This window comes from Bos grunniens, chromosome 10 (genome assembly GCF_055505025.1).
Source record: "Bos grunniens cultivar Pamir isolate PY7600 chromosome 10, Bosgru_T2T1.0, whole genome shotgun sequence".
Taxonomy (NCBI): domain Eukaryota; kingdom Metazoa; phylum Chordata; class Mammalia; order Artiodactyla; family Bovidae; genus Bos; species Bos grunniens.
Window position 1 is genome coordinate 57,584,683 of NC_141174.1, and position 22,626 is coordinate 57,607,308.

At 52.0% G+C, this 22,626-nt stretch overlaps 3 protein-coding genes across 14 annotated transcripts in view; 1 reads left to right on the forward strand and 2 right to left on the reverse strand.

Annotated features, from left to right (window-relative positions):
* Positions 1-1,700: 1,700 nt before the first annotated feature.
* On the forward strand, positions 1,701-10,358 carry SNX22 (sorting nexin 22). Of its 3 annotated transcripts, none has more exons than XM_086321480.1 (7): positions 1,701-2,676; positions 3,060-3,143; positions 3,554-3,658; positions 6,573-6,667; positions 7,269-7,336; positions 7,513-7,613; positions 7,807-8,591. In XM_086321480.1, the coding sequence occupies exons 1-6, from the start codon at positions 2,629-2,631 to the stop codon at positions 7,596-7,598; spliced, it is 486 nt and encodes a 161-aa protein (XP_086177606.1). In that variant the 5' UTR covers positions 1,701-2,628; the 3' UTR covers positions 7,599-7,613; positions 7,807-8,591. The 3 variants fall into 3 exon arrangements, 2 of the variants coding, with proteins under 2 accessions (XP_086177606.1, XP_086177605.1); XR_015134735.1 differs by lacking the exon at positions 7,513-7,613 and adding an exon at positions 10,234-10,358 and having other exon boundaries at positions 1,971-2,676; positions 7,807-8,045; XM_086321479.1 differs by lacking the exon at positions 7,513-7,613 and having other exon boundaries at positions 1,971-2,676; positions 7,807-8,893.
* On the reverse strand, positions 8,556-14,469 carry PPIB (peptidylprolyl isomerase B). The gene is made up of 5 exons (XM_086321478.1): positions 14,310-14,469; positions 13,514-13,627; positions 12,772-12,865; positions 9,639-9,823; positions 8,556-8,892 (listed from the first exon to the last, which is right to left on the reverse strand). The coding sequence occupies exons 1-5, from the start codon at positions 14,442-14,444 to the stop codon at positions 8,770-8,772; spliced, it is 651 nt and encodes a 216-aa protein (XP_086177604.1). The 5' UTR covers positions 14,445-14,469; the 3' UTR covers positions 8,556-8,769.
* A 2,202-nt stretch (positions 14,470-16,671) lies between these two features.
* The window catches only part of CSNK1G1 (casein kinase 1 gamma 1), a 155,133-nt gene continuing 149,178 nt past the window's right edge, over positions 16,672-22,626 (reverse strand). For 5 of the 10 annotated variants that reach the window (XM_086321475.1, XM_086321473.1, XM_086321463.1 and 2 more), the window contains one exon: positions 16,672-22,570. In XM_086321475.1, the coding sequence (XP_086177601.1) occupies positions 22,516-22,570 (55 nt within the window). In that variant the 3' untranslated portion in view covers positions 16,672-22,515. The remainder of the gene's footprint in view (positions 22,571-22,626) is intronic. The other 5 variants (XR_015134733.1, XR_015134732.1, XR_015134734.1 and 2 more) reach the window with 2 other exon arrangements.

The window sequence follows — 22,626 nt, forward strand, 5'->3', positions numbered from 1 at the left end:
CAGGTGGGAAGAGGATTCCTGTTGTCCCTCCGCAAGCTCTCCTGTAACCCTTCAGCAACGCTGCTCCCTTCCTGCCTCTTTCCCAGGCCTTCCCTCCTGTTCCCAGGCTTTATCCAACAACCCACTCCCCACCACAACTGCCCCCCCACCTTTCATTCATATATATAATCTTTCAAGCAACAAATATTTCTTCTGGGTGTCCACTACCTGCTTGGACCATGGTGGTAAACTGCTGGCAAGAGACCATGTCCCTGAGCCGATGGTACTGAATCTGGATGCTGAGTTGGGGACACCAGGGAGAAACACAATTTAAAAAAAATAGTAGGGCTTGGCTGGTAGCTCAGATGTAGCATCCACCAGCAATGCAGGAAACCCCAGTTCGATTCCTGGGTCGGGAAGATCTGAAGAAAGGACAGGCTGCCCACTCCAGTATTCTTGGGCTTTCCTGGTGGATCAGATGGTAAAGAATCTGCCTGCAATGTGAGAGACCTGGGTTGGATCCCTGGGTTGCGAAGATCCCCTGGAGGAGGGCATGGCAACACACTCCAGTATTCTTGATGAGAATCCCCATGGACAGAGGAGCCTGGTGGGCTACAGTCCATGGGGTTGCAAAGAGTTGGACATGGCTGAGCGAATAAGCACAGCACAGCAGTAATACTGGATTAAGTGCAGAGACAGGGTGCTATAATAGGGTGGTAAGGAAGGAAGGCATCTTTGAAGAGGTGAGTTTTAGGCTAAGGATCGGAAGCTTTAGGCAAAGCCCACCAGGTGTTACACGGAGATGAAACAGTGAGTATAAATGACCTGAGGCAGAAGGAGCTTGTTAGGTTTGACAACTGGAAGAAGGTCACTGAGTCTGGAGCCCCATGCCAGCGACGGGAGGAGAGAAAATGAGATACGGAGGCTGGGCCAGGTCATTTAGAGCTCTGGAGAGCGGGGTTGGGGGGAAAGGGGGGTGGGGTTTGTTTTAAGCATAACGCAAAGCCTTTGGACACTGTTAAGCAGAAACCTTGATAGTCGGTGCTGCTAGGTATAGAGTGGACTTTGTATGAAGGAGAGCAGCGAGAAAGAAAGGCGAGGTCCATTAGAAGATGTAGAAGATGTGGCAGCAATCTGGGTGGTAGGAATAGAGGGCAGACCTTCCTTAGGATGGGTGACCAAGAAGTTTAGAGGTCTGAGCATTCCCAGAGAGGACTAGAAGTGCAGGGTCCCTGACTGGAGAGAGACTAGAGAGCAAGGGAGGAAATGAAATCCCAGCACTTCTCCTCATGTTGGGTCATTTCCCTTCTAGGAAGTTTCAGCTTCCTGATTCTGGCACCCTTGTGAGATGGAATTTGGGAGGAAATGGTGTAGGACATGGTATTGATGAGACTTGCTTGTTCCCATATGGGGTCCTCCTCTCAGCCTCTCTGGGGGCTGAGCTGGGAATGGGAGTAGGGGGTTTCTGCTCCAGCTCTGTAGCACCTCTGCACTGAGGAGGGAGGGAGTGACCCCATGGTCCCCCAACCCCAACTGCAAAGACAGGTACTCTGCTTGCTGCACCTTCCCACCATGAAGCCTTCTGCTAGGTATGAGTTCTCGGAGGCAGGAGCCTCCGCCTTCCTCCACTGCCCCCAAGATTCTCTGGGGAGAAGTCAGTGGAATGAAGGCTTGTGCTGAATGGGACAGCTCCCTTATGGGGGCGGGGAAGAGCGCTGAGAGCTGGGAGCAGAAGCCCCTACTAGCACAGGTGAGAGAGTTCTGGATTAAATCCTGCCACAGACCCAAAAAGATTCTGCCAGAAGAATGGGCAAGAGCAGCGTAGTGTCACCTGCCACAGCCCTCTTCCCCATCCATCGTCCTGTACACCAACACCACCCGCCTATGTCTCCAGGATGAGCTCACAAACTGCCATTTTCTCGAAATCTACTCTGCTGAAGGCTTAGCAGGGATCGTCTCACTCACATTCCTACACTCTCCTGAGGGAGGCATATTATCCCAGTTTTGCAAACGAGCACAGAGATAGAAGTTGGGGAAACCCATGTTGTCTGACTTCTAAAGCAGAGCCTTTGTCCCTGCACTGCCTCTCCCCAACCTGATGCAAGTTTGGGCTGAAAGATGATTGAAATGGAGGAATGGATTTGAAAACCTAATGGTGGGGCCTGTGAATGCTGGGGGAGAGGGGAAATCAAAGCCAGCGTGCGTCGAGGTGGAAGGAAGGACATGGAAGTGCAACCTGGTCCTGGGAAAGGGTGTGAGGAATGCAAGGGACGTCCCTGGTTGGTCTGGGCCCAGCTTCCCTGCTTGCCCAGCATCCATAGGTGCTTACAATCCTTAGTAGGCGTTCAAAGAAGAGCAGGTGAAATTGAGCTAGCCCGCAATCCTGGCAATCACTGCGCACTCGATGAATGTGGACACGTTGACAAAAGGATGCCTCTCTGCTGAAAGGTCCCCACGCACTGCCGTCCCACTAGGCTCAAAGGGCCGCGCCTGCTTCCCGCCGCCGGGGGTCCAGCCTAATCGGCCCCTTGCAGGACCCGGCGGCGCGCGGGAACGCCCGGGGCGGGGCCTGCAGGCTCGAGGAGGCGGGGCTGGCCCGCAGGGGTCTAGGGTCCGCTTTCCGAGAGTTTGGCTGCGAGCTGCGCGCTGATGCTGGAAGTTCACATCCCGTCGGTGGGGCCCGAGAAAGGCCACATGGTGAGCAGGGACAGTGGATGGGAAGGGGCGCGGGGACCCACCGAATTTCCCCGCGCCGAATGCAATGGGGACCCCGCATTCCGGGCTCCGGCGCCCGAGCGCGGCGGCCCAGGCGGTCGGGGGACACCCTGTCGAGGGTTTCTGGGCGCTGGGGTTTGCTAGCCCTGCCGACGGCGGTCCCGGCTCCTGAGGGACTGACTGCACCGGGCAGAGTCCCCAAGTGTGTGGGAGCGTGGGAGGGTCCCTGGAGAGCAGCGGCGCTCCCAGGCCGCTTTGTGCTTCTGCGGGCGGAGGGTGGGCTGGGGGCGTCGCCGGGAGCGGGGCCGCCTGCGCCCTCGCGCCGGGTCTGACGCGCACCCGGCTGGCCCGCCGGCGTCCACCAGGTGTTCCGAGTGGAGGTGCTGTGCCGCGGGCGCAGACACGTCGTGCAGAGGCGCTACAGAGAGTTCCACGCGCTCCACAAGCGGGTAAGGCTGTGCCCACCACCGACCCACGGACCCCTGCCCGGCTCCTGCCCGGCCCCCGGAGGTCTCTGCCACCCCCATTACCTCTCCAGGCCCAGGAGAGCTCAGGTCTTACACAGACGTCCCCGCGGGCTGCGGAAAGGGCGCAAAGTTGGGCAGGTCCCAGCCTGTGCTCTTCGTGCCCCTGGGCGGCCGGTCTGGCGTCCTGGCTCTTGGGGGCGGAGGTGGGCAGTTGGGGGCGCCTCTCGCACTTGTCCCAACCGCCACTCACCACGCGGGTATGTCTCAGGATAGAGCCTGAAGTTTGGGGGTAGTGGCGGCGGGGAGGACCCGAGAGGGCTCTTGGCTGGGATGAAGTGCGCTTGAGGGCTCCACCTGGATGCTGTGATCGCACCGTGGTAACCTCCTGGCAGATCAAGAAACTGTACAAAGTGCCGGACTTCCCCTCCAAACGCCTGCCCAACTGGAGGACGAGAGGGCTGGAGCAGCGGCGGCAGGGCTTGGAGGCCTATATCCAGGTTTGTGTGGGGCTCACTCTATTGCTCCTCAGTCCACAGGACCAGAGGGGGGACCCAAGCACAGAAGTGTGGGGACATGGGGTGAGGGGGACCCATATTTATTGGCCGATACTTTAAGCCTCAATTTTCTAAAAGGTAATGGGCTCCTCCTGATGGCTCAGTGGTAAGGAATCTACCTGCAACGCAGGAGATGCAGGTTCGAACTCTGGTTGGGTAGGTTCCCTCGAGAAAGGAATAGCAACTCACCCCAGTATTCTTGCCTGGAGAATGCCATGAACAGAGGAGCCTAGCAGGCTACAGTCTATAGTGTCACAAAGTTGGACGTGACAAAGTGACTTGGCACTCATGCACAATGGGTCTAAACATCCCTCTCTGAATTGGTAGGATTGAGTGAGGGGGCCAGCAGACAGGTGATCCCAGTAAGATGAAGGCTTGTTCTCTTTTCCTCCAGAGTGAGATCTTGTGCTGCCCTCATGATAAGGGTGGAGGCCCTTCCCCTCTCTCCCACACAGTTATGCCTAATTACAGGCCAGGCCCCGGAGGTCTCTGCCACCCGCATTGGGCTTCCCTGATGGCTCAGAGGTTAAAGCGTCTGCCTGCAATGCGGGAGACCTGGGTACGATCCCTGGGTTGGAAAGATCCCCTGGAGAAGGAAATGGCAACCCACTCCAGTAGTCTTTCCTGGAGAATCCCATGGACGGAGGAGCCTGGTGGGCTACAGTCCACGGGGTTGCAAAGAGTCAGACACGACTGAGAGACTTCACTTTCACTTTCACAGGCCAGGCAGGCTTCATGGGTGAATCTCTGTAGTCACCTGGGGCTAGTGCTCAGAAGGGCTCTCAGTTCAGTTCAGTTCAGTCGCTCAGTTGACTCTTCGCGACTCCATGAATCGCAGCACACCAAGCCTCCCTGTCCATCACCAACTCCCGGAGTTCACTCAGACTCACATCCATCAAGTCAGTGATGCCATCCAGCCATCTCATCCTCTGTCGTCCCCTTCTCCTCCTGCTCCCAATCCCTCCCAGAATCAGAGTCTTTTCCAAGGAGTCAACTCTTCGCATGAGGTGGCCAAAGTATTGGAGTTTCAGCTTTAGCATCATTCCCTCCAAAGAAATCCCAGGGCTGATCTCCTTCAGAATGGACTGGTTGGATCTCCTTGCAGTCCAAGGGACTCTCAAAAGTCTTCTCCAACACCACACTTCAAAAGCATCAATTCTTCGGTGCTCAGCTTTCTTCACAGTCCAACTCTCACATCCATCCATGACCACTGGAAAAACCATAGCCTTGACTAGACGGACCTTTGTTGGCGAAGTAATGTCTCTGCTTTTGAATATGCTGTCTAGGTTGGTCATAACTTTCCTTCCAAGGAGGAAGCGTCTTTTAATTTCATGGCTGCAATCACCATCTGCAGTGATTTTGGAGCCCCCAAAAATAAAGTCTGACACTATTTCCACTGTTTCCCCATCTGTTTCCCACGAAGTGATGGGACCGGATGCCATGATCTTTGTTTTCTGAATGTTGAGCTTTAAGCCCCACTTTCACTTTCATCAAGAGGCTTTTTAGTTCCTCTTCACTTTCTGCTATAAAGGTGGTGTCATCTGCATACCTGAGGTTATTGATATTTCTCCCGGCAATCTTGATTCCAGCTTGTGTTTCTTCCAGTCCAGCGTTTCTCATGATGTACTCTGCATATAAGTTAAATAAGCAGGGTGATAATATACAGCCTTGACATAGTCCTTTTCCTATTTGGAACCAGTCTGTTGTTCCATGTCTAGTTCTAACTGTTGCTTCCTGACCTGCATACAGGTTTCTCAAGAGACAGGTCAGGTGGTCTGGTATTCCCATCTCTTTCAGAATTTTCCACAGTTTATTGTGATCCACACAGTCAAAGGCTTTGGCATAGTCAATAAAGCAGAAATAGATGTTTTTCTGGAACTCTTTTGCTTTTTCCATGATCCAGCAGATGTTGGCAATTTGATCTCTGGTTCCTCTACCTTTTCTAAAACCAGCTTGAACATCAGGAAGTTCATGGTTCACGTATTGCTGAAGCCGGGCTTGGAGAATTTTGAGCATTCCTTTACTGGCATGTGAGATGAGTGCAATTGTGTGGTAATTTGAGCATTCTTTGGCATTGCCTTTCTTTGGGATTGGAATGAAAACTGACCTTTTCCAGTCCTGTGGCCACTGCTGAGTTTTCCAAATTTGCTGGCATATTGAGTGCAGCACTTTCACAGCATCATCTTTCAGGATTTGAAAGAGCTCAACTGGAATTGCATCACCTCCACTAGCTTTGTTCGTAGTGATGCTTTCTAAGACCCACTTGACTTCACATTCCAGGATGTCTGGCTCTAGGTCAGTGATCACACCATCATGATTATCTGGGTCGTGAAGATCTTTTTTGTATAGTTCTTCTGTGTATTTTTGCCACTTCTTCTTAATATCTTCTGCTTCTGTTAGGTCCATACCATTTCTGTCCTTTAGAAGGGCTCTGCTGCTGCTGCTGCTGCTAAGTCGCTTCAGTTGTGTCCGACTCTGTGCGACCCCAGAGATGGCAGCCCACCAGGCTTCCCCGTCCCTGGGATTCTCCAGGCAAGAACACTGGAGTGGGTTGCCATTTCCTTCTCCAATGCATGAAAGTGAAAAGTGAAAGTGAAGTCGCTCAGTCGTGTCCGACTCTAGTGACCCCATGGACTGTAGCCCACCAGGCTCGTCTGTCCAGGGGATTTTCCAGGCAAAAGTACTGAAGTGGGATGCCATTGCCTTCTCTGTTAGAAGGGCTCTAGCTTGGTTTAATGCTCTGCTCTGGCTGTCTTGAACTTCTTTATCGGAAGGGCCCCAGGTTTTCATTTTGCACCAGGCTCTGCATATTACACGGCTCAGTCTGATTACAGGTTTCCTTTGTTCTCTTCTCCAGGGCATCCTATACTTGAACCAGGATGTGCCCAAGGAACTACTGGAATTCCTGAGTCTTCGGCACTGGCCCACAGACCCCAAGGCCAGCAACCGGGGGTGAGCATCCATCCCTACAGGGGCTTGACATGGGAGGGGCCCCAGGGCTGGGGGGATGGGGTTCTCTGTAGCCAGCAGGTGAGGAGGCCAAGCCCCTTTCATTCTCGTATCTACCAGGCCATAGCCTGGTCCTTCCTCTTTGAGATATGACCTCCTTGGTAATTTTCTTGACCCAGTGGAGGGGCTGTTTTCTGGAGCACCTTCGTTACCCTAGCTGCCTCCGGAACTGAGTCTGTTACAAATAGAAGCAGCAGTCCCCTGGGAGGTGAAAGTCTGGGCTTCCGCATCTCCACCTTTGCCTCAGGCTCCCCCAGGCAGTTCACAGCCACTCTCTTCAGCTCCCTGGGGGAGTGCCTGCCTGACAACAGGCAAGTCCAAGTCTCCACCTGCCCTGGGCTCCTGCTGCCCCCTCGTGGCCATGTGCTAGGGCCTCACACCTCCGGCCTGTCCCTGTGGTCCAGGTTTTCACCTTGATGCCTCCTGATAACCACTGCCCACTTTTCCCCTGCGGGTCCTTGGTGATATCAGTTCCTAGTCTCCATCCAACCCGAGACTTTTCTCTGCCTCCCCCTCCACTGTTCATGACCCCTTTTCTTCTTAGCTCGCAGCCGTATCACCGGCCTGTCGTCAGCTTCCCCATGGATCCTTACATTTGCACCCCATCCCCAGGTGAGATGGTTCCTCTTGACTTATAATCCACATTTAGGGCCCACATTTAGTAGCAGGGTGGGAGGGAGGGTGAACTTGGTATCTCTCCGCTTTCAGGACCCCCGGGCAGCATCTCCCTATTGCCCTCCTTTGGGGCCACACCTCCCTGCTGCCCCTGTAGTCTTTGTATTCTCCAGGGAGCAGACTTGGTGAAATGAGCTCGGCTCCCCTGCTCTTCATTCCTCACCAGCCTGGCTTTACCACAGATGTGAACAGAAAGTGAACTGGAAATGCCAAGGTGTCATTTGGGGTGGCCAGCTGCTACCTGCTGCCTTGGCATGGGCTCCTCCTGCTCCCGGGAGTGGGGGGCGGGGTGATGGCAGTGATGGGGGAGGTGCCTATGGGCAGGAACTCAGGGAGCTGCAGGCCACCCCACCCCTTCTCTTGCCTGGTGGCCCCTACCCCTTCCTCCTGTTTTCCTTCTGTCCTAGAGCCTCTGCCCAGCGTGGTGGTGCAGGGCGTGCTCCAGGGCCTCTATGGCTTCAATGCCACCATAGCTGAAGCCCAGCCGGAGGCCGCCCATCACCCTGCTCCAATGCCGCCGACACCCTGACCAGCGCAACAGCTTAGGCCGCCCTCAGTCCTCAAGCTGGGCCGCCCTTGGCCTGGACCCAGGACTCGCCAATCCCCACCCCTCTGGGCTCAGAACTCAGCTGCACTGCTATCTGAGGTAGTGGAATCCTAGAACTTAGGGGCCAGAGCAGGGATAACAAAGAGTAGGGAATCAAGGGAGAATTCCTTTATAATTTTCATAGCCCGCCAAACTGCCTGCACTGCACAACACTCAGGTTTGGGAAGATCCCCTAAAAAAGGGAATGGCAACCCACTCTAGTATTGCCTAGAGAACCCCATGGACAGAGGAGCCGAGTGGCCTACAGTCCATGGGGTCGCAGAGTCAGACACGACTGAGTGACCAGCACTTCATGAAAAGGTGCAGCTGCATGCCCTCCCCTCCTCCTAGTGGAGGAGGAGGGCAGGGCATGCAAAGGTTGAGGCTCAGTAGCTGGCGAGGTTTAGAAGCAAGTAGCGGAAGCTCTGACTTGAGGTTTTGTGCACAACACCTGGGGAAAGGGTGCAGGCGGCCAAGGAGGGGACTGGCACCACTGCCATAGGAGCCCCAGTCCAGCTGGTGCTAGACTTGGAAGGTGCTGAAGGGCCCAGAACCCAGCGCATACACTGCTTACTAAAAAAAAAACACCATTTTTTTTATTGGTCAGTGTTGGTAGGAGTTTGTTACAAAACTGGGCCCATGGAATGGGAGGGGAGGGGCCCGCCCTGTAAGATGCCAGCCCTGGGGCCAGCGCGCACGGAGCCCTGTGGCGGGCTATCTTCACCCCTGGGAGGACGACAGGGCCACACAGACAGTTGCTCAAAGGGAAGAGGTCCCTGGGGCCCTATTCCTTGGCAATGGCAAAGGGCTTCTCCACCTCGATCTTGCCGCAGTCTGCGATCGTCACGTCCTTCAGAGGCTTGTCCCGACCGTCAGTCTTGGTGCTCTCTACCTTCCGTACTACATCCTGGGGAGGAAGGCAGAGTGTCAGGCCTGCCCCGCCAGGGGCACAGGCCCCAGCATGCAGCTGGGAGGGCTGAGACCCACACGTGATGAACAGCGTACAAACCACAAGGCACCAAAATCCTAGGGGCATCGTGACCGGGTGCCCACCCGGGTCAGAGAGAACCCAGCTTTGACAACAGGAGGATGCAGAAGTTTTGATCCTCTGAAGTACCACCCAGGCTGGGCTAGGGGTATGTTGGGGAGGGAGTGGGGGGACGGGGAGTGGGTACTGAGTAGCTTCTCCAGGACAGCGTGTCCAGCTGGCCCTGTACAACCAACGGTGGGGCCATGACATGGCTGAGTGACAGGGTGAAGGGGCTTTATCTATGAAGCCTCAAAGGGGCCTCCTGGTCAGCCTCTGCCTGGGGCCTGGAGGAATTTAGAATTTGGGGGCAAGACTTCCCTGGTAGTCCAGTGGTTAAGAATGCACTTGCCCAGCACAGAGGGCACAGGTTCAATCCCTCACTGAGAAACTAAGATCCTGCGTGCCACGGCCGAAACAAGAAAAAGAACTTGGGGGCATAGAGGTAGGCTGTTGATTCACGATTCACCCCAGATTTGCACAAATAAAAACTGGTCTGAATCTGTATGTTCCCTTCTGGGAAAGGGATAAAATATATGGATCCCCTGCCCTGGTCTTTGTCAGATCTCGGTGGGGTGGGGGGGAGGGGGCGTTGCTCAGGGATAGCCTCAGCCCCCCAAACTCACCATGCCCTCTAGAACTTTGCCGAACACTACGTGCTTGCCATCTAGCCAGGCAGTCTTGACTGTCGTGATGAAGAACTGGGAGCCGTTGGTGTCTTTGCCCGCGTTGGCCATGCTCACCCAGCCGGGCCCATAGTGTTTAAGCTTGAAGTTCTCATCGGGGAAGCGTTCACCGTAGATGCTCTTACCTGAGAAGAAAGAGGAAGTCAGGGAGCTAGGGTTGGGGTGGTGGGCAACAAAGCAGATCTCTGGGGTGAGGACTCTAGAGGCCGAAGCTGTCCCCCGTGCAGGCCAGGCTCCAGTGGAGGACAAGGACACGCATACCAGCTTCCCACCCTCTGGCCCTGGAGCCAAACCATGGTGACAGCCAAAGTGGGGCATGAGGCTAGGCTGAGTGGACAGTACACATGATGTGAGAAGACAGCTTGATGGCTTTCAAGTAAGGCACAGATTAGAAACGGCCTTGGATGAGGCCTCAGAGGCCTGCCGTGGAGACTTTAGTGGAGAAGAGGTGCTGGGCAGGATGCAGGGGGCAGGGGAGGGTAAGAACCCTCCAGAAAAGGAGGACTGCTACAGCTGACCAGCTTTTCTTCCTAAGCGCACAGAAGATGCTGAGGAAGCACCAAGCAGGAAGAGAGATGAGTGGGGAGGGGCTGCCATGCGCGTTCTGGAAAGTCAAGAGCCTCATGGACAACTGAACCCCAAAATAAAAGGTGGCTCTGAGTGCGTGTACTATGTCTGTGTGTGGAGGGTCTGGGGCCTGGGAGCGAGACAGGAGCCAAGAGCACATCTCTACCCACCCCGACCTTCCAGAGACCCTAACTTCAACTCCCAAAGCTAGGTCCAGGGGAAAACACTGCACCCTCCTCCATCCCCGTGAGAGTCACACGGTGCACTAGAGGCCCCAAGAAACCCAGCAGCAAAGGAGTGATTTGCACTTTGTTTTACCCAACACCTTTCAAACTTATTTGCATACGAAACCTTTTTCTTCTCCTTCATGACTCAACCAGACAGATAGCCTCTTGAGGATAGTTCTGGAGGGGAGTAGTGGGACCAAAAATAAGCTATCTTTATGTGTATTGTGAAATGTAAAAAGAAAATTGTCAACTCCTTAAGAATAAAGGGTCCCATGTGAGAATCCTTTGTAAAACTCAGCCAACTGCAGGATTTTGACTACTGCTGCTATCCAGAAAACCCATAAACCTACCTAGCTCCCCTCACTTTCCCAAGATACAAGGAGTCCCAAACTTCAATGGATAGCGAAGGCTATAAACTCAATATACTTGGTCGTCTTTCTCTCCAGACGTCGGTTGTTCTCGACATGTTCCCCTCTGCACGCTGTCGGTGCCGCCCCCACACCCCCGTCCTCTCTTCTGGTGCCCGCTCCCCCGCCGCTGCAATCACAGCTGAGGCTCAGAGTGGGAACGGGATGCCAGAGGACTGGTGCAAGCATCCGACACATTAAAAAAAAAACCCACCCCATGAGGCAGGACCTAAGAGCCCCCTCCTCCTCAAAGATAATGAAGACAAGATACACAAGATACCCTCGCTGGGAAGCAGCACTGCTGGAGTTCAAACCAAGGTGGTCTGGTTCTCGAATCTCTGCTCTTAACCTGTAGGAATCCTCTCTGGGTTCAGGCTCACACTGCTCGACGCAGGGGCGATTATACCAACCCCCTGCCAGTCTGCTTCTCCTGTGTCCATGTCCTGAATCCACCACATTATCCCTCAAAACTCCCCTGCCATCAGGCCTTGCTCCCATTCAAGTCTTCAGCAGATCTTCACTCTATGGAGGACAAAGCCCTGGGTCCTGGGCCTGGCCCCGGCCTGCCACTCTGGGCTCCTGGTGGGAGCTCCACTTCCACCCTCCTGACCCACCTTCGACCAAGCCCCTGCCGCAGATCTGAACGCATGCCTTAACCCTGCCTCTTCCTTGCCCATTCAAATTCTCCCCAGTCAGGACCCAGCTCAAATCCTCATGTTTGCAAGCCTATTTCTTGATCACCGTGGCCCAAAGTGGGCTTCCCTGGTAGCTCAGACAGTAAAGAATCTGCCTGCAATGTGGGAGACAATTCCTGAGTCAGGAAGATCCCCTGGAGAAGGGAATGGTTACCCACTCCAGTGCTCGTGCCTGAAGAATTCCATGGACAGAGGAGCCTGGCAGGCTACAGTCCATGGGGCTGCAAAGAGTCAGACACAACTGAGTGGCTACCACTTTCCCTTGGCCCAAAGTGAGTCCTTCGCTTGTCAGTGCTTCGAGGATGGCTGGCTTTCCTTACCACTCGCTGAGCGCTGCACACTCAAAATCTCACCTCACCACCCCCAGCACCCACAAATCCTGACACCTAACTCTACAGACGAGGAAACTAAGGTTCAGAGGCCTCGCTTGCCTGCGGTCACAAAGTGAGAAGGTGGCCGACACTCAGCAGCGCGTCACTCCATGAACACAGTGCTTTGTGTCACGTCTGCTTGTCCTTCTCGTCCAGCCAACTACGACTTACATCCTGTGTCACTTTGCTAGTGATTTCTCCTAGTTCTTCCCACCTAAATGATAAACTACTTGAGGACAGAGCATGGGCCCTAAAAGCTGTGTCACAGCCTGTTGGTGACTCTTCAGGTACTGGAAGTAAAAGTGAGCTGCTGTCCCACTGATTTTGTTTTTGTTTTGTATCCTCATCCTGATCGGCTGGGTGAGCTGCAGCTGCGGTCTGAGAGAACGACAGGCTGTACACCCAAGTGTGGTGACACCTGCGGGTTAGTCCAGGGAGTGTGTCTGTCCTACTGTACAAAGGGTGCAGGCATCAGACTGGCAGCTCTTGTCAAGTGCTCTCTGGTGGGAGACTGCCAATTTCTGAGAGAAGCAATTTCTCTCAGTCCTGTGGGGCCTCCAAGGTCAGCACATGAGCTTTGCACACCTGACCTACAATCACCTCGGGTGTGTTTTGCTTTGCTTCCCTCCCCCCAGCAGGTACAGTGGGCAATGTCAGAGGCTAGATCAGCATGTCGGCCAGCTGCGCAAAATGCTCCTACGTCTGCCTGAAACCCATTCCTCCCTCTCCTCTGTACTGGGTTCCCTGACCCTCCCGCCCTGGGGGCTGCCCTGAGACACCCCTATGCCCAGAGTACTTGAGGTTACCTCCAGTGCCGTCTCCCCGGGTGAAATCTCCACCCTGGATCATGAAGTCCTTGATCACACGATGGAATTTGCTGTCTTTGTAGCCAAATCCTTTCTAGGAAAAGGGATAGGAAGGTGAGAACGTGGCATGAGGCACGAGGCAGACACTAGACAGGCCCTGCAGAAGAGAAAGCCCTGCCGCAGATCCATCCTTCAACGTGCTACTGGGTGACTAGTGACCAAAGTCCAGGCCAGGAAAGACGAAGATCCCACGTTCCTGGGCCTTTATACAATTCCCCTTCACATAATGCCTCTAGCTTTCCCCTTTCATTTCCTAATCAAATCACAGTTAGAAATGCAAAGAAACTGACAGAAAAAAAGAAAAATTACCTGCTGATGCAACGGGAAGCTGGAATGCAAACTTTCTTAAATGAGGAATTCAGTTCCTTAAAACCTGGAAAGCTCTGGGCCTCTCACTCTGGTGCAGAGGCCACAAGCTAGTTTCCCTAGATGTTTCCTTTAGTTACTCAAAGATGAAAATTTTTCTCCAAAAAAAAAAAGAGAAAAATTCTCATTCTGGATTTAGTTTTTAAAACTCTCGCAAGACACGATACTCCTGGATCACAGGGCCAGAGGGTACAGCTGGTACTCTGTGCGGGCCACTGTTGTGGGTGGGCCACGTTCTGCAGGTCAGTTTGCCGTCAGCCCTACTTGCCAAACTTCGCTGCCTTTGAGTTTGGCTACCCTGACTCCAGCCACTTACCTCTCCTGTAGCCAAGGCCACAAAATTATCCACTGTTTTTGGAACAGTCTTTCCAAAGAGACCGATGACCACGCGGCCTATATCTTCATCTCCAATTCGCAGGTCAAAGTACACCTGAGGAAAAAGGCCATTTAAAACTTAGCATCTTAAAAGGGATCTTCCTAGGGTTTGAAGGGCCAAGAAACTACCCAGAGATGGTAGAAAAAACAGAACTATACTTTAATAGCAGTGTTTCTGCATCTGATTTAGGTGGCGACAAAAACCCCACGAAAATCTAATGAATGCTCCATGTGTTAGTTTACACTCTCTTTTCACTACTGGGTAACAACCTTTGCTCTAAATAAATAATGGGCCCAGATTCTAAAAATTAACATGAAAAAACCATAAAGAGGGGAGCCCAAGCACACCACTCCGGTTTAAACTACACTGCTGTGCTTTGGAATTGGAAGTGACTAAAATCTTGCCTAAGAAGAGAAAGGACTAACAATCTGGCAGACGCGATCTTTCACCATTTCCCTGGCACCAGGGGTATTTGCAAAATCTGCAAGCCCGGCCCCAGCTGGGCATGCTGGGTCAGGGCCGGGCGATCGGGGAGGGTCCGGGTCATTCTCTGTCTGAATGCGTGAGGATCGCCCAGGTATCAAGAGGCCCCAGCAGGGAGACTAGGGAGGGACAGAGCCAAAGCCGAGGACACCCAGGCCCAAGCTCCGGACACATGTAACCAGCTAGGCCAAGGCCTGAACCCTGGAGGCGAGGGCGGGCCTCGCCAGGCAGGTCTGGAAAGGGGAGGCCAGACCTTGACAGTGACTTTGGGCCCCTTCTTCTTCTCATCGGCCGCGGATGGTCCAGGCAACAGCAGGAAGAAGACGGAGCCCACAACCAGGGCGGCGACGAATAGGATCTTCATGTTCCGCTCCGAAAGGCGCAGCATCCACCGGCAGAAGCTAGCGCGGCCCGGGAGCCGAGGCCGGAAGAGGGTGGGGATGCGGTGACGTGTGACCCAGCGCCTCCACAGAGGGCATCCGGGGGGGCCCGGGGCTCCTACAGGACTCCGAGAGGGAGGCGGGCCCCATTTCCTCCCCTCTAATTGGGCGCCGGATGGTAGGTCTCGAGGCGGGGCGGAGCCCGGCTCGCCGACTGGGGCGGGCGGAGACGCCGGCTCGTGGGTGGCTGCCACGTTACTGCAGCCTCATTGGCTCCGCAGCTCGCCGATAAGGGATCAGCGGAAGGCGGCACCGCCTCCAAGAGCCCAGGGATTGGGCTGCTGAAGAGACTACAAGCCCCAGCAGACAAGAGCCCGTGGCCTGCCCCGCCTTTCTGGGAGTGGAAGTCGTTTGGCAGTTGGTGACCAATGCTTTAGGTTAGGAAGTCTGTGGATGGGGCAAGAAAACACTTGTCCTTGTCCGTGTGGGCCAGTCAAGGATTAGTCACCACCGAATTGGGTTTGAGTGTGATAACCTTCAAAAACTCAGGGTACGTTTGTGCCTACTCACTGTATAACCGTCCCAGGAGGCTGAAATGGTAAAGAATCTTCTGCAATGCAGGAGACCTGGGTTCCATCCCTGGGTCGGGAGAATCCCCTGGAGAATGGAATGGCAGCCACTGCAGTATTCTTGGCTGGGGAATCCCATGGATAGAGGAGCCTGGCCCGCTGTTGCACGCTGAGAAAAATTGTTTACCAAGCTAGTTTTCAGAGCAACCTTTCTCCACAAGAGGAACGAATGCTAAAATAGCCTAAAGGTAGCTTTCTTCCACCAGCAACCCCAGCCCCCCAACCCCCGACTTTTGGGGAAAGAATAAGCTTGATGGATACAGTGCTCTGAGTATGAAGTTTTTCATGATGACTTAAAAAAATATTTTTTTTAATTTTTGACTGTGCTGGGTCTTCAGTGCTGCGCAGGCTTTTCTCTCGTTGTGGTTAGCGGGAGCTACTCTTATGGTGAGTGGGCTTCTCATTCCGGTAGCTTCTTTTGTTGCGTTAAAGGGGCTCTAGGGCGTGCTGGCTTCAGTAGTTGAGGGTCCCACACTCTAGAGCACAGGCTCAGTAGTTGTGGCGCATGGGCTTAGTTGCTTCTCAGATTTTCCCTGACCAGGGATTGAACCCATGTCTCCTGCATTGGCGGGCTTCCCTGGTGGCTCAGCTGGTAAAAGAATCTGCCTGCATTGCGGGAGACCTGGGTTCCATCCATGGGTTGGGAAGATCCCCTGAGAGGGGAAAGGCTATCCACTCCAATATTCTGCCCTGGGGACTTCCACGGGCTGTATAGTTCATGGGGTCGCAAAGAGTTGGACATGACTGAGCGACTTTCGCTTTCACTCCTGCATTGGTAGGCGGATTCTTTACCACTGAGCCTCCAAGGAAGCTTACTCTAATGATGATCTTACAGGTGTTTTTCATTAGTGAAGGAAGACCATTTAAGTAGTATTGAGTAGTAATAGAAAAAACTGGAACCAGACAATCTTGGCCAGATTGGTGGTAGTTTTGTGCTGAATATGCACTGGTGAGTTTAGACTGTTACATAGTTACACCTCTGTCTGTATAGATGTTCCTCATTGCTGCTGCTGCTGCTGCTAAGTCGCTTCAGTCGTGTCCAACTCTGTGCGACCCGAGACGGCAGCCCACCAGGCTCCCCCGTCCCTGGGATTCTCCAGGCAAAAACACTGGAGTGGGTTGCCATTTCCTTCTCCAGTGCATGAAAGTGAAAAGTGAAAGTGAAGTCGCTCAGTCGTGTCCGACTCTTCGCGACCCCATGGACTGCAGCCTACCAGGCTCCTCTGTCCATGGGGTTTTCCAGGCAAGAGTACTGGAGTGGGGTGCCATTGCCTTCTCCATGTTCCTCATTAGCAGAGCAGAATTACAAAGCTGCCATTTCCTAGTTGTTTCAGAGCAGATCTTAACTTCCTGGTATTCTAGCACTGAAGAACTACAGGGATACAGGAACTAGTAAGTGATGAATGTCCAAATTCTTCCAGAAATGTTTATCTTTAAAGCACTGGCTAGGGCAATGTTCAACCCAAAAGAATGATGCAAGATGTGAAAATGTCAGGCATTATTTTCATTCCTGGAGGCTTCAATCATATTGAAGTTAGTCCTAGCTAGATACTTAGTTACAAATGAACCAGGAGAGGTTAAAACCAAACCAACCAACCAAGCAAAATTAGCCAAGAAAGGTAAGACATTTTATTTTACATACAAAAAGGGTGCAAACTGAGTCCTTTCCTCCCCAGACTGGAGAAGAGGTATACTTAAAGATCACATTTGTGTTTTCCATGGTGCCCTAGGAAATGGGCTACTCTGAGATAATATCAAGGCCCGTTTCCATTCACTTCAAAGAAGGCTACTTCCTCCGCAGAGGAGTTTTTACTAAATGGTGTACAAATCTCTCTCCTGGAGGAACCATTTCAAATACACCTGAAATTGACATTCATGTTTAAAAATACTACAAGTTTCATTTTCACAGCTGAGCTTTGCAGACCAGTGCCAGGGTTTATGAAACAATATTACGTATCTAAAATAAAAGGTAAAAAAAAAAAGGCATTTAACAATAATCACATCCACACATCAATTAAAACTCATTTCCACAGCTGATTTATACATTATCTAGTCTTAAAAAAAACTGAAATCAACATCCCAACATCTTTTTAAAAGTACAATGGGCAAAGATGTAAGAAACAGACAAAATAATAATATAATAAATTAGAGCATGTATACATCCAATGGGAATTGAATCAACATTATTTTCCATGGCGGGGAGCTTATAATATTTTTGGTTTCATCTTATTTTTTTTCCTGCTGTTTACTCTTCTGCTTGATAAATGGGGCTCATTCCCAGAGCTTGCTGCTACACTAGAAACTCACTTGTTTCTTGTTTACTTCTGAAAATATTCAGGAACACATGGTCAGCAGCCTGGGCTGTTTTTTTTTTTAAGGTGGGCTGTGAGTCTTTATGGAAATGAAATGGACACAGATGAGCGCTGGCATATGCAAACACACACACACACAGGCATACAAATGCAACCACACACACCCATCTGTATAGTCCTTCCCTTCCCCCACCCCTCCCCCCAAGAAATGGCTCATCTTCCTGAGACATTCCTAACAGATTGATAAGCCTTTTAGAAAAGCTTTCAGTGTAAGGGCTGGCCTGGGATTTGGTCTGGAGCTCATGAAGGGGATCACTGAAAATGTCTCACCTGCTCTGAAAGAGGGGATTTGCGGGAAAGGGGCAGTCAGGACAGCTGTCCTCTTGTGTGTTACTGGGACGACTGCATGGCATCCCCGCTTCTTACCATGGATGAAGGTGGTGATGGCACTGGGAAGATGATCATGAGGAGTACTAGAACAACAGTAAAATAAATTCCGTCCACAGAACTGAGGTTCTTTTATAACATGGCGTTTGGTAACCAAACTAGAAATATACAGAGTACACGTTCACTTTTTTCCTTTGTAATACAAGCTGAGCTACAAATACACATTGGAGTGGACTTCCTGCTTGCTTTTTTAAGGAAATATGTCAACTACTACTGTCTATATCCAGGGAACCTACTTACTATTTTGAATACAATGGAGAAACCTTTTGCACTCAGTCACCTGCAAAAGGAATTAGGAAAAACAGATTTTTAAGACTGCTTAATTGATCAAAGATTTCCAAGATTCCTTACTTGTGGCTAAAACACTGCTTAAGACACTGCAAACCCTCAAAAGGGCCATGGTTTCCTTATTCATAAACAAAATCACTCCCTTTCCCCACCAAAACAACAACAACAACAACCCACAGGCATCCCATTTTGATTCCTAGCAAACCATAAGGAGGAAGACTGGGACTCACTGGCTGTCAGCCTCTAGGCAGGACCTTTCTGGAGCCCTGGAGTTGGCAAAAGCAAGAACTCCAGAGAAAAGTGCCTGTTGTTCACATCAAACCAGATGGGGTGCCGAGTCATCCTGGCCCCCTAAAGGTTTCTAGAATTCATCTGCCCACCTTGGATCAATGGTGGGGATGGTGGCAGTGGCCTAGCAAAGGCAATGCTGGCTGTATGGCACTGCAAGCTCCTGATCTGAGAAATTCTAGCCCTAACATGGCTCTGACACTGGAGACAACATTGGCAGAGCAGTTCACTGAGAATGAAATCTGGTGTCAATATGGAAACAGAAGAGGTGACTGGGACACAGGAGGCATATAGACATGCATTAAATGAAAGGTCAATGTCCTCAGAGGAGGTACTTTCTAGGCTGCCATGAAAGCACTTATTTTTGAAAACTGCAGGCCATGTGGCTCACTGGAAGAGAGACAGGTTGTCTTTTGCATAAAAAAAGGTTAAGGCTATGATCTTTAGTAACCACTCTGACATAATGTCACCCTCACTTATTTCTGACAACAAAAGTGGTTACTAACACTGAGAACCAACACTGAATATGTACTCGCAACGTACATTTCCAGTGAACTAAGTTGGAAGGTACTTTCGAGGCGATGGACACCTCTTCTGGCTAATGGTAGGGGCTATTTCTATGAACTTGGAGTTCACTGAGAATGAACAGGCAATCAACCCTTCTGGAAAACTCAGAATCCTGCTATCTGCTGTTGCCCCTGCATTCCAAAGTACAGCGGGGCTTTAATTGAAGGCCAACCTAGTCACCTGACTTTGTACCTTCCCAGACCGTTTCCTCCTGGACAGACCCCAAATGGCAGGAGCATGTTAATGAAGGCAGTTATGAGAGTACTCAGCTGCTGGCACACGCTCCATCCTTGCGGAGCCATCTGGAGTGAGATCACTGGGGAACGCCAAGGGATGCACAGCAAGTGGTTGACACTTATGTGCTCAGACTGCACAGACACGGTCACGCTCTGGTCACAGGGGAGGACCGTTTACATCTTGGCGGATTCCTGGCCTGCTTGCCTCGATCTGTTCAGGATGCAATCTGAAGGACAGCATTGCTTGGGAGAACCCCGGCTGTTGTTACTGCTTAATGCTAACTCAGCAACAACTCCATCAGCCCCGAAGAAGACCCCTAGGTATCACGGCTGTGAAGTGGGGGAAGTGCACGGACTATGGAGCAAGCGGATTTGGGTGGGCAGTAGGTGCAGGGAGCGCCCATGCCAGAGGACCTGGCCGAGAAATGGAGGTAAGCAACGATAGCAACAGGGCTGAGGAGGCAGCCCTGATGAGATGTGCTGATGGGGAGAGAACTGATGGCCACATTACTCCTTAGGTACTCTTTTTAAAAGATCACAATAGAATCTCTCAGGGGTCTGGAACCACCCTGGAGTGCCAATGGCCTTGGGAGGATCATTACTTGCCATTACGTGGCATGCCAGAAAAATTTGGGTGTTTCACTTTGTTATGAAAAATCAAGTATCTCATAAGAGATTTGTGGGAGGCTGAGGGTGAGAATAGTGCATTAGGAAGACCCCCCCACAACTGCTCAGGCTCAGTCCCCCAAGAGCCAGCCTTTAAAACAAACTTAAGACCCCCCAAAAGTCATAAATCCAGCTTCAAGAGGGCCCGCCCTGCAGCCAAGCTGGGAACTACCCTTGCTTTCCTTGTGGAAGTGGGGAGGCACCTAGTGGAGTATGGAGGGCCAGGGATGCTCCAGACTTCGCCACTTGCCCTTGCCCTCCCTTGAGAAGCAGGCCTTTTCTATACTGGGATGTGGAAGGAAAAGATTCTGTACAGGACGTTAGAGTTACGCAAATTGAGAAGTTACCCAAATGCCAAATGAGAAACTATCTAAGTTTCAGTGACAGTGCCTGAACCACCAGCTAATGTCAAGGAAGCAAACCCCAATATTCAAAATTCTTGTGGGGAAAGGGTATGTCCCTGCATCTCCCAGCCATTCTGTTTTATTTACAGGAAAACTTCTTTTAAAAAATTAAAGATCACAATCTTTACATAAGCTAGGCAAATTTGAAGTCAATGAAGTGGTCTTTCCTAGCCAAGGCCCAGTGGAACACAAGCGAAGCCCAGTAACTGTTCCACTAAGATACATCAAGGGACCTGTTGTGGAAAATAGCAACTACCAGGAGTAGGCCCACACCCTCCAGTCCAAAAGACAGCTCTACTCTTCAAGCCAGAGGCACTACTATGTTCCCCAAACCTCTGAACTAAGTCACCAGTCACTCTCCCCCATGGTTAGCTCTCTCTACCCCCAGATACAAGACCTCATTCTCTGACGGACTGAATCCTGTCTCCTTGATCATCTCTGCAATGAGAAATCACTACTTGGATTAAGTCACTCAACTCAAATGAAAATCAAGATGAGGAGATTAACTCCACACATTGATGACTTTTCAAGCAGTGAATGAGGAACTGAGACCCTTCACGGCAGCACGTGTATCTACAGCATGGGGGACGTGGAGAGTGGCCGGGGGAGTACAGGCTCTAGACATGTGGCTGTCTTATCTAGAGATGACTTCACACCTTTCATTTCCGTCTCCTTTCCCCTGGAATTTTCCAGCACTAACCAGCCCCACCCTCCTGTTCACTCAGAGCCCTAGGTACTGAGTCCTAAGCCTGCTGCTATGGGCCTGTTGGGAGATCTGCAGATGCTTGGTTTCTGGTAAGGCAGGCAGGCCAGCCCAAATGCTGTAACCCATCTACTGGGGCAGAGAGTACACACCAATTTTATTTCCTGGCCCCTGCGATGAGCCAAATCCTGAGGTTTCCTCTGGCAGTTGGAAGGCAGGATCACTTTCCTCCTTCTTGTCCACTAAGTGGCAATATGGTGGTGGCTGTTTCATCACTAATTCTGTCCCCCGAGTCACTAAAGAAGTCACATGGCTATCTAGTTGGAAGTCCCTGGCAGTGGAGGAAACAGATATTTCCGGTTTTGTTAACCATCTCCTTCTCTGGGATGAACTGTCTCCTGGTCGCAGTCTGGCTTGGCCGGCTCCTCCCACGTGCTGGAGAGCGAGGCTGTCCAAACTGCAGGCTGATGAGGTCAAGAGGCTCTGGGAGGGACATTCTTCAGCAGCCGAGAAGACGAATGAAAATTCAAGTATGTTTCCCTGCCAACCTGAGTGTTCACTCAGAAGGGCAGAGTTTGGCTCCTCCTCTTCCGGGTGCTGCGGACCCCGCCCTTTCCACGGAGAACGTCCTCTGGACCCATGTTCTCTCTGCATGGCTTGGCTGCTGGCCCCATCCCCCTCCAAACAGAAAAAAAGTAAAAAATCCCAATATAACCAGACACAATATGCATCTGCCATGGTTCTTTTCTGTGTTAAAACGACAACGAAAAAGAGGGGAAAAAAAAACTAAAAGTGCAATAAAGTCAGTCTTTTCCTTTGCTCAGAACAACTTGCAACGTTCTACTACTACTGTCTGGAGAACAGAGTTCGCTTGTCAAGAAAGCTAAGAGCGCCAACACGCAGGGACAGTAGACTGCAGATTTCTCACAGCTTGCGTGCTACAGTGTAACTTCACAAGAGGGATGGAGGGAGTAACCTGCACCCCGCGGCCAGCTGGGGGTGGAGGCTGCACAGGCACGGAGAGGGAGCTGCGCCAACACACCTGGTGGGCGGAGGTCCTCCTCCAGCTGGGCCTGCACCTACCTCCCACCTTCTTGGCCACACCCCCAGCCTCTTAAACTCCTTCAGCAGACAAAGCCTTCAGCTCATTAGCTTGTGTGCTGGAGAGGATGGAGGGTGGGGCAAGAACCAGGAGTAAACTAAGGGATGGGAAGAGAATAGTAGTCCTTGAGTTTTTGTGAATGACACCTTCACTGTAAACAATAGGAAGGAGAGTCAACCAGGCCGCCCAGCGGGCAAGCAGTGGAGGACCTGCGGCTCTGGGACCTGCTCAGAGCCTTACGCAGGTAGGGGTGGCCACTGACCCACTGGGCCCTGGCTGCCCACACTGGCTCCTTCTGGGGGCATCTGTTTTCTTCTTTTTGGTTTGGATCTCCACCCTCCCCCCACAGAGGAGTCCCTTCCAATGAGAAATGGCAGGAGCTGCGGGTGCAATCGAGTCAGAGTCCCCAAGGCCTGAGGACTCCTGGGAGGCACTGGTCACTTGTGGCGCTGGGTGGTCTTCTTCCTTTTCCTCTTAAAGAAGCAGCAGCACCTGGAGCACAAGAAGATCACAAGTGAGCCTCAGCTGCCCAAGGCTTCCTGCCTGCC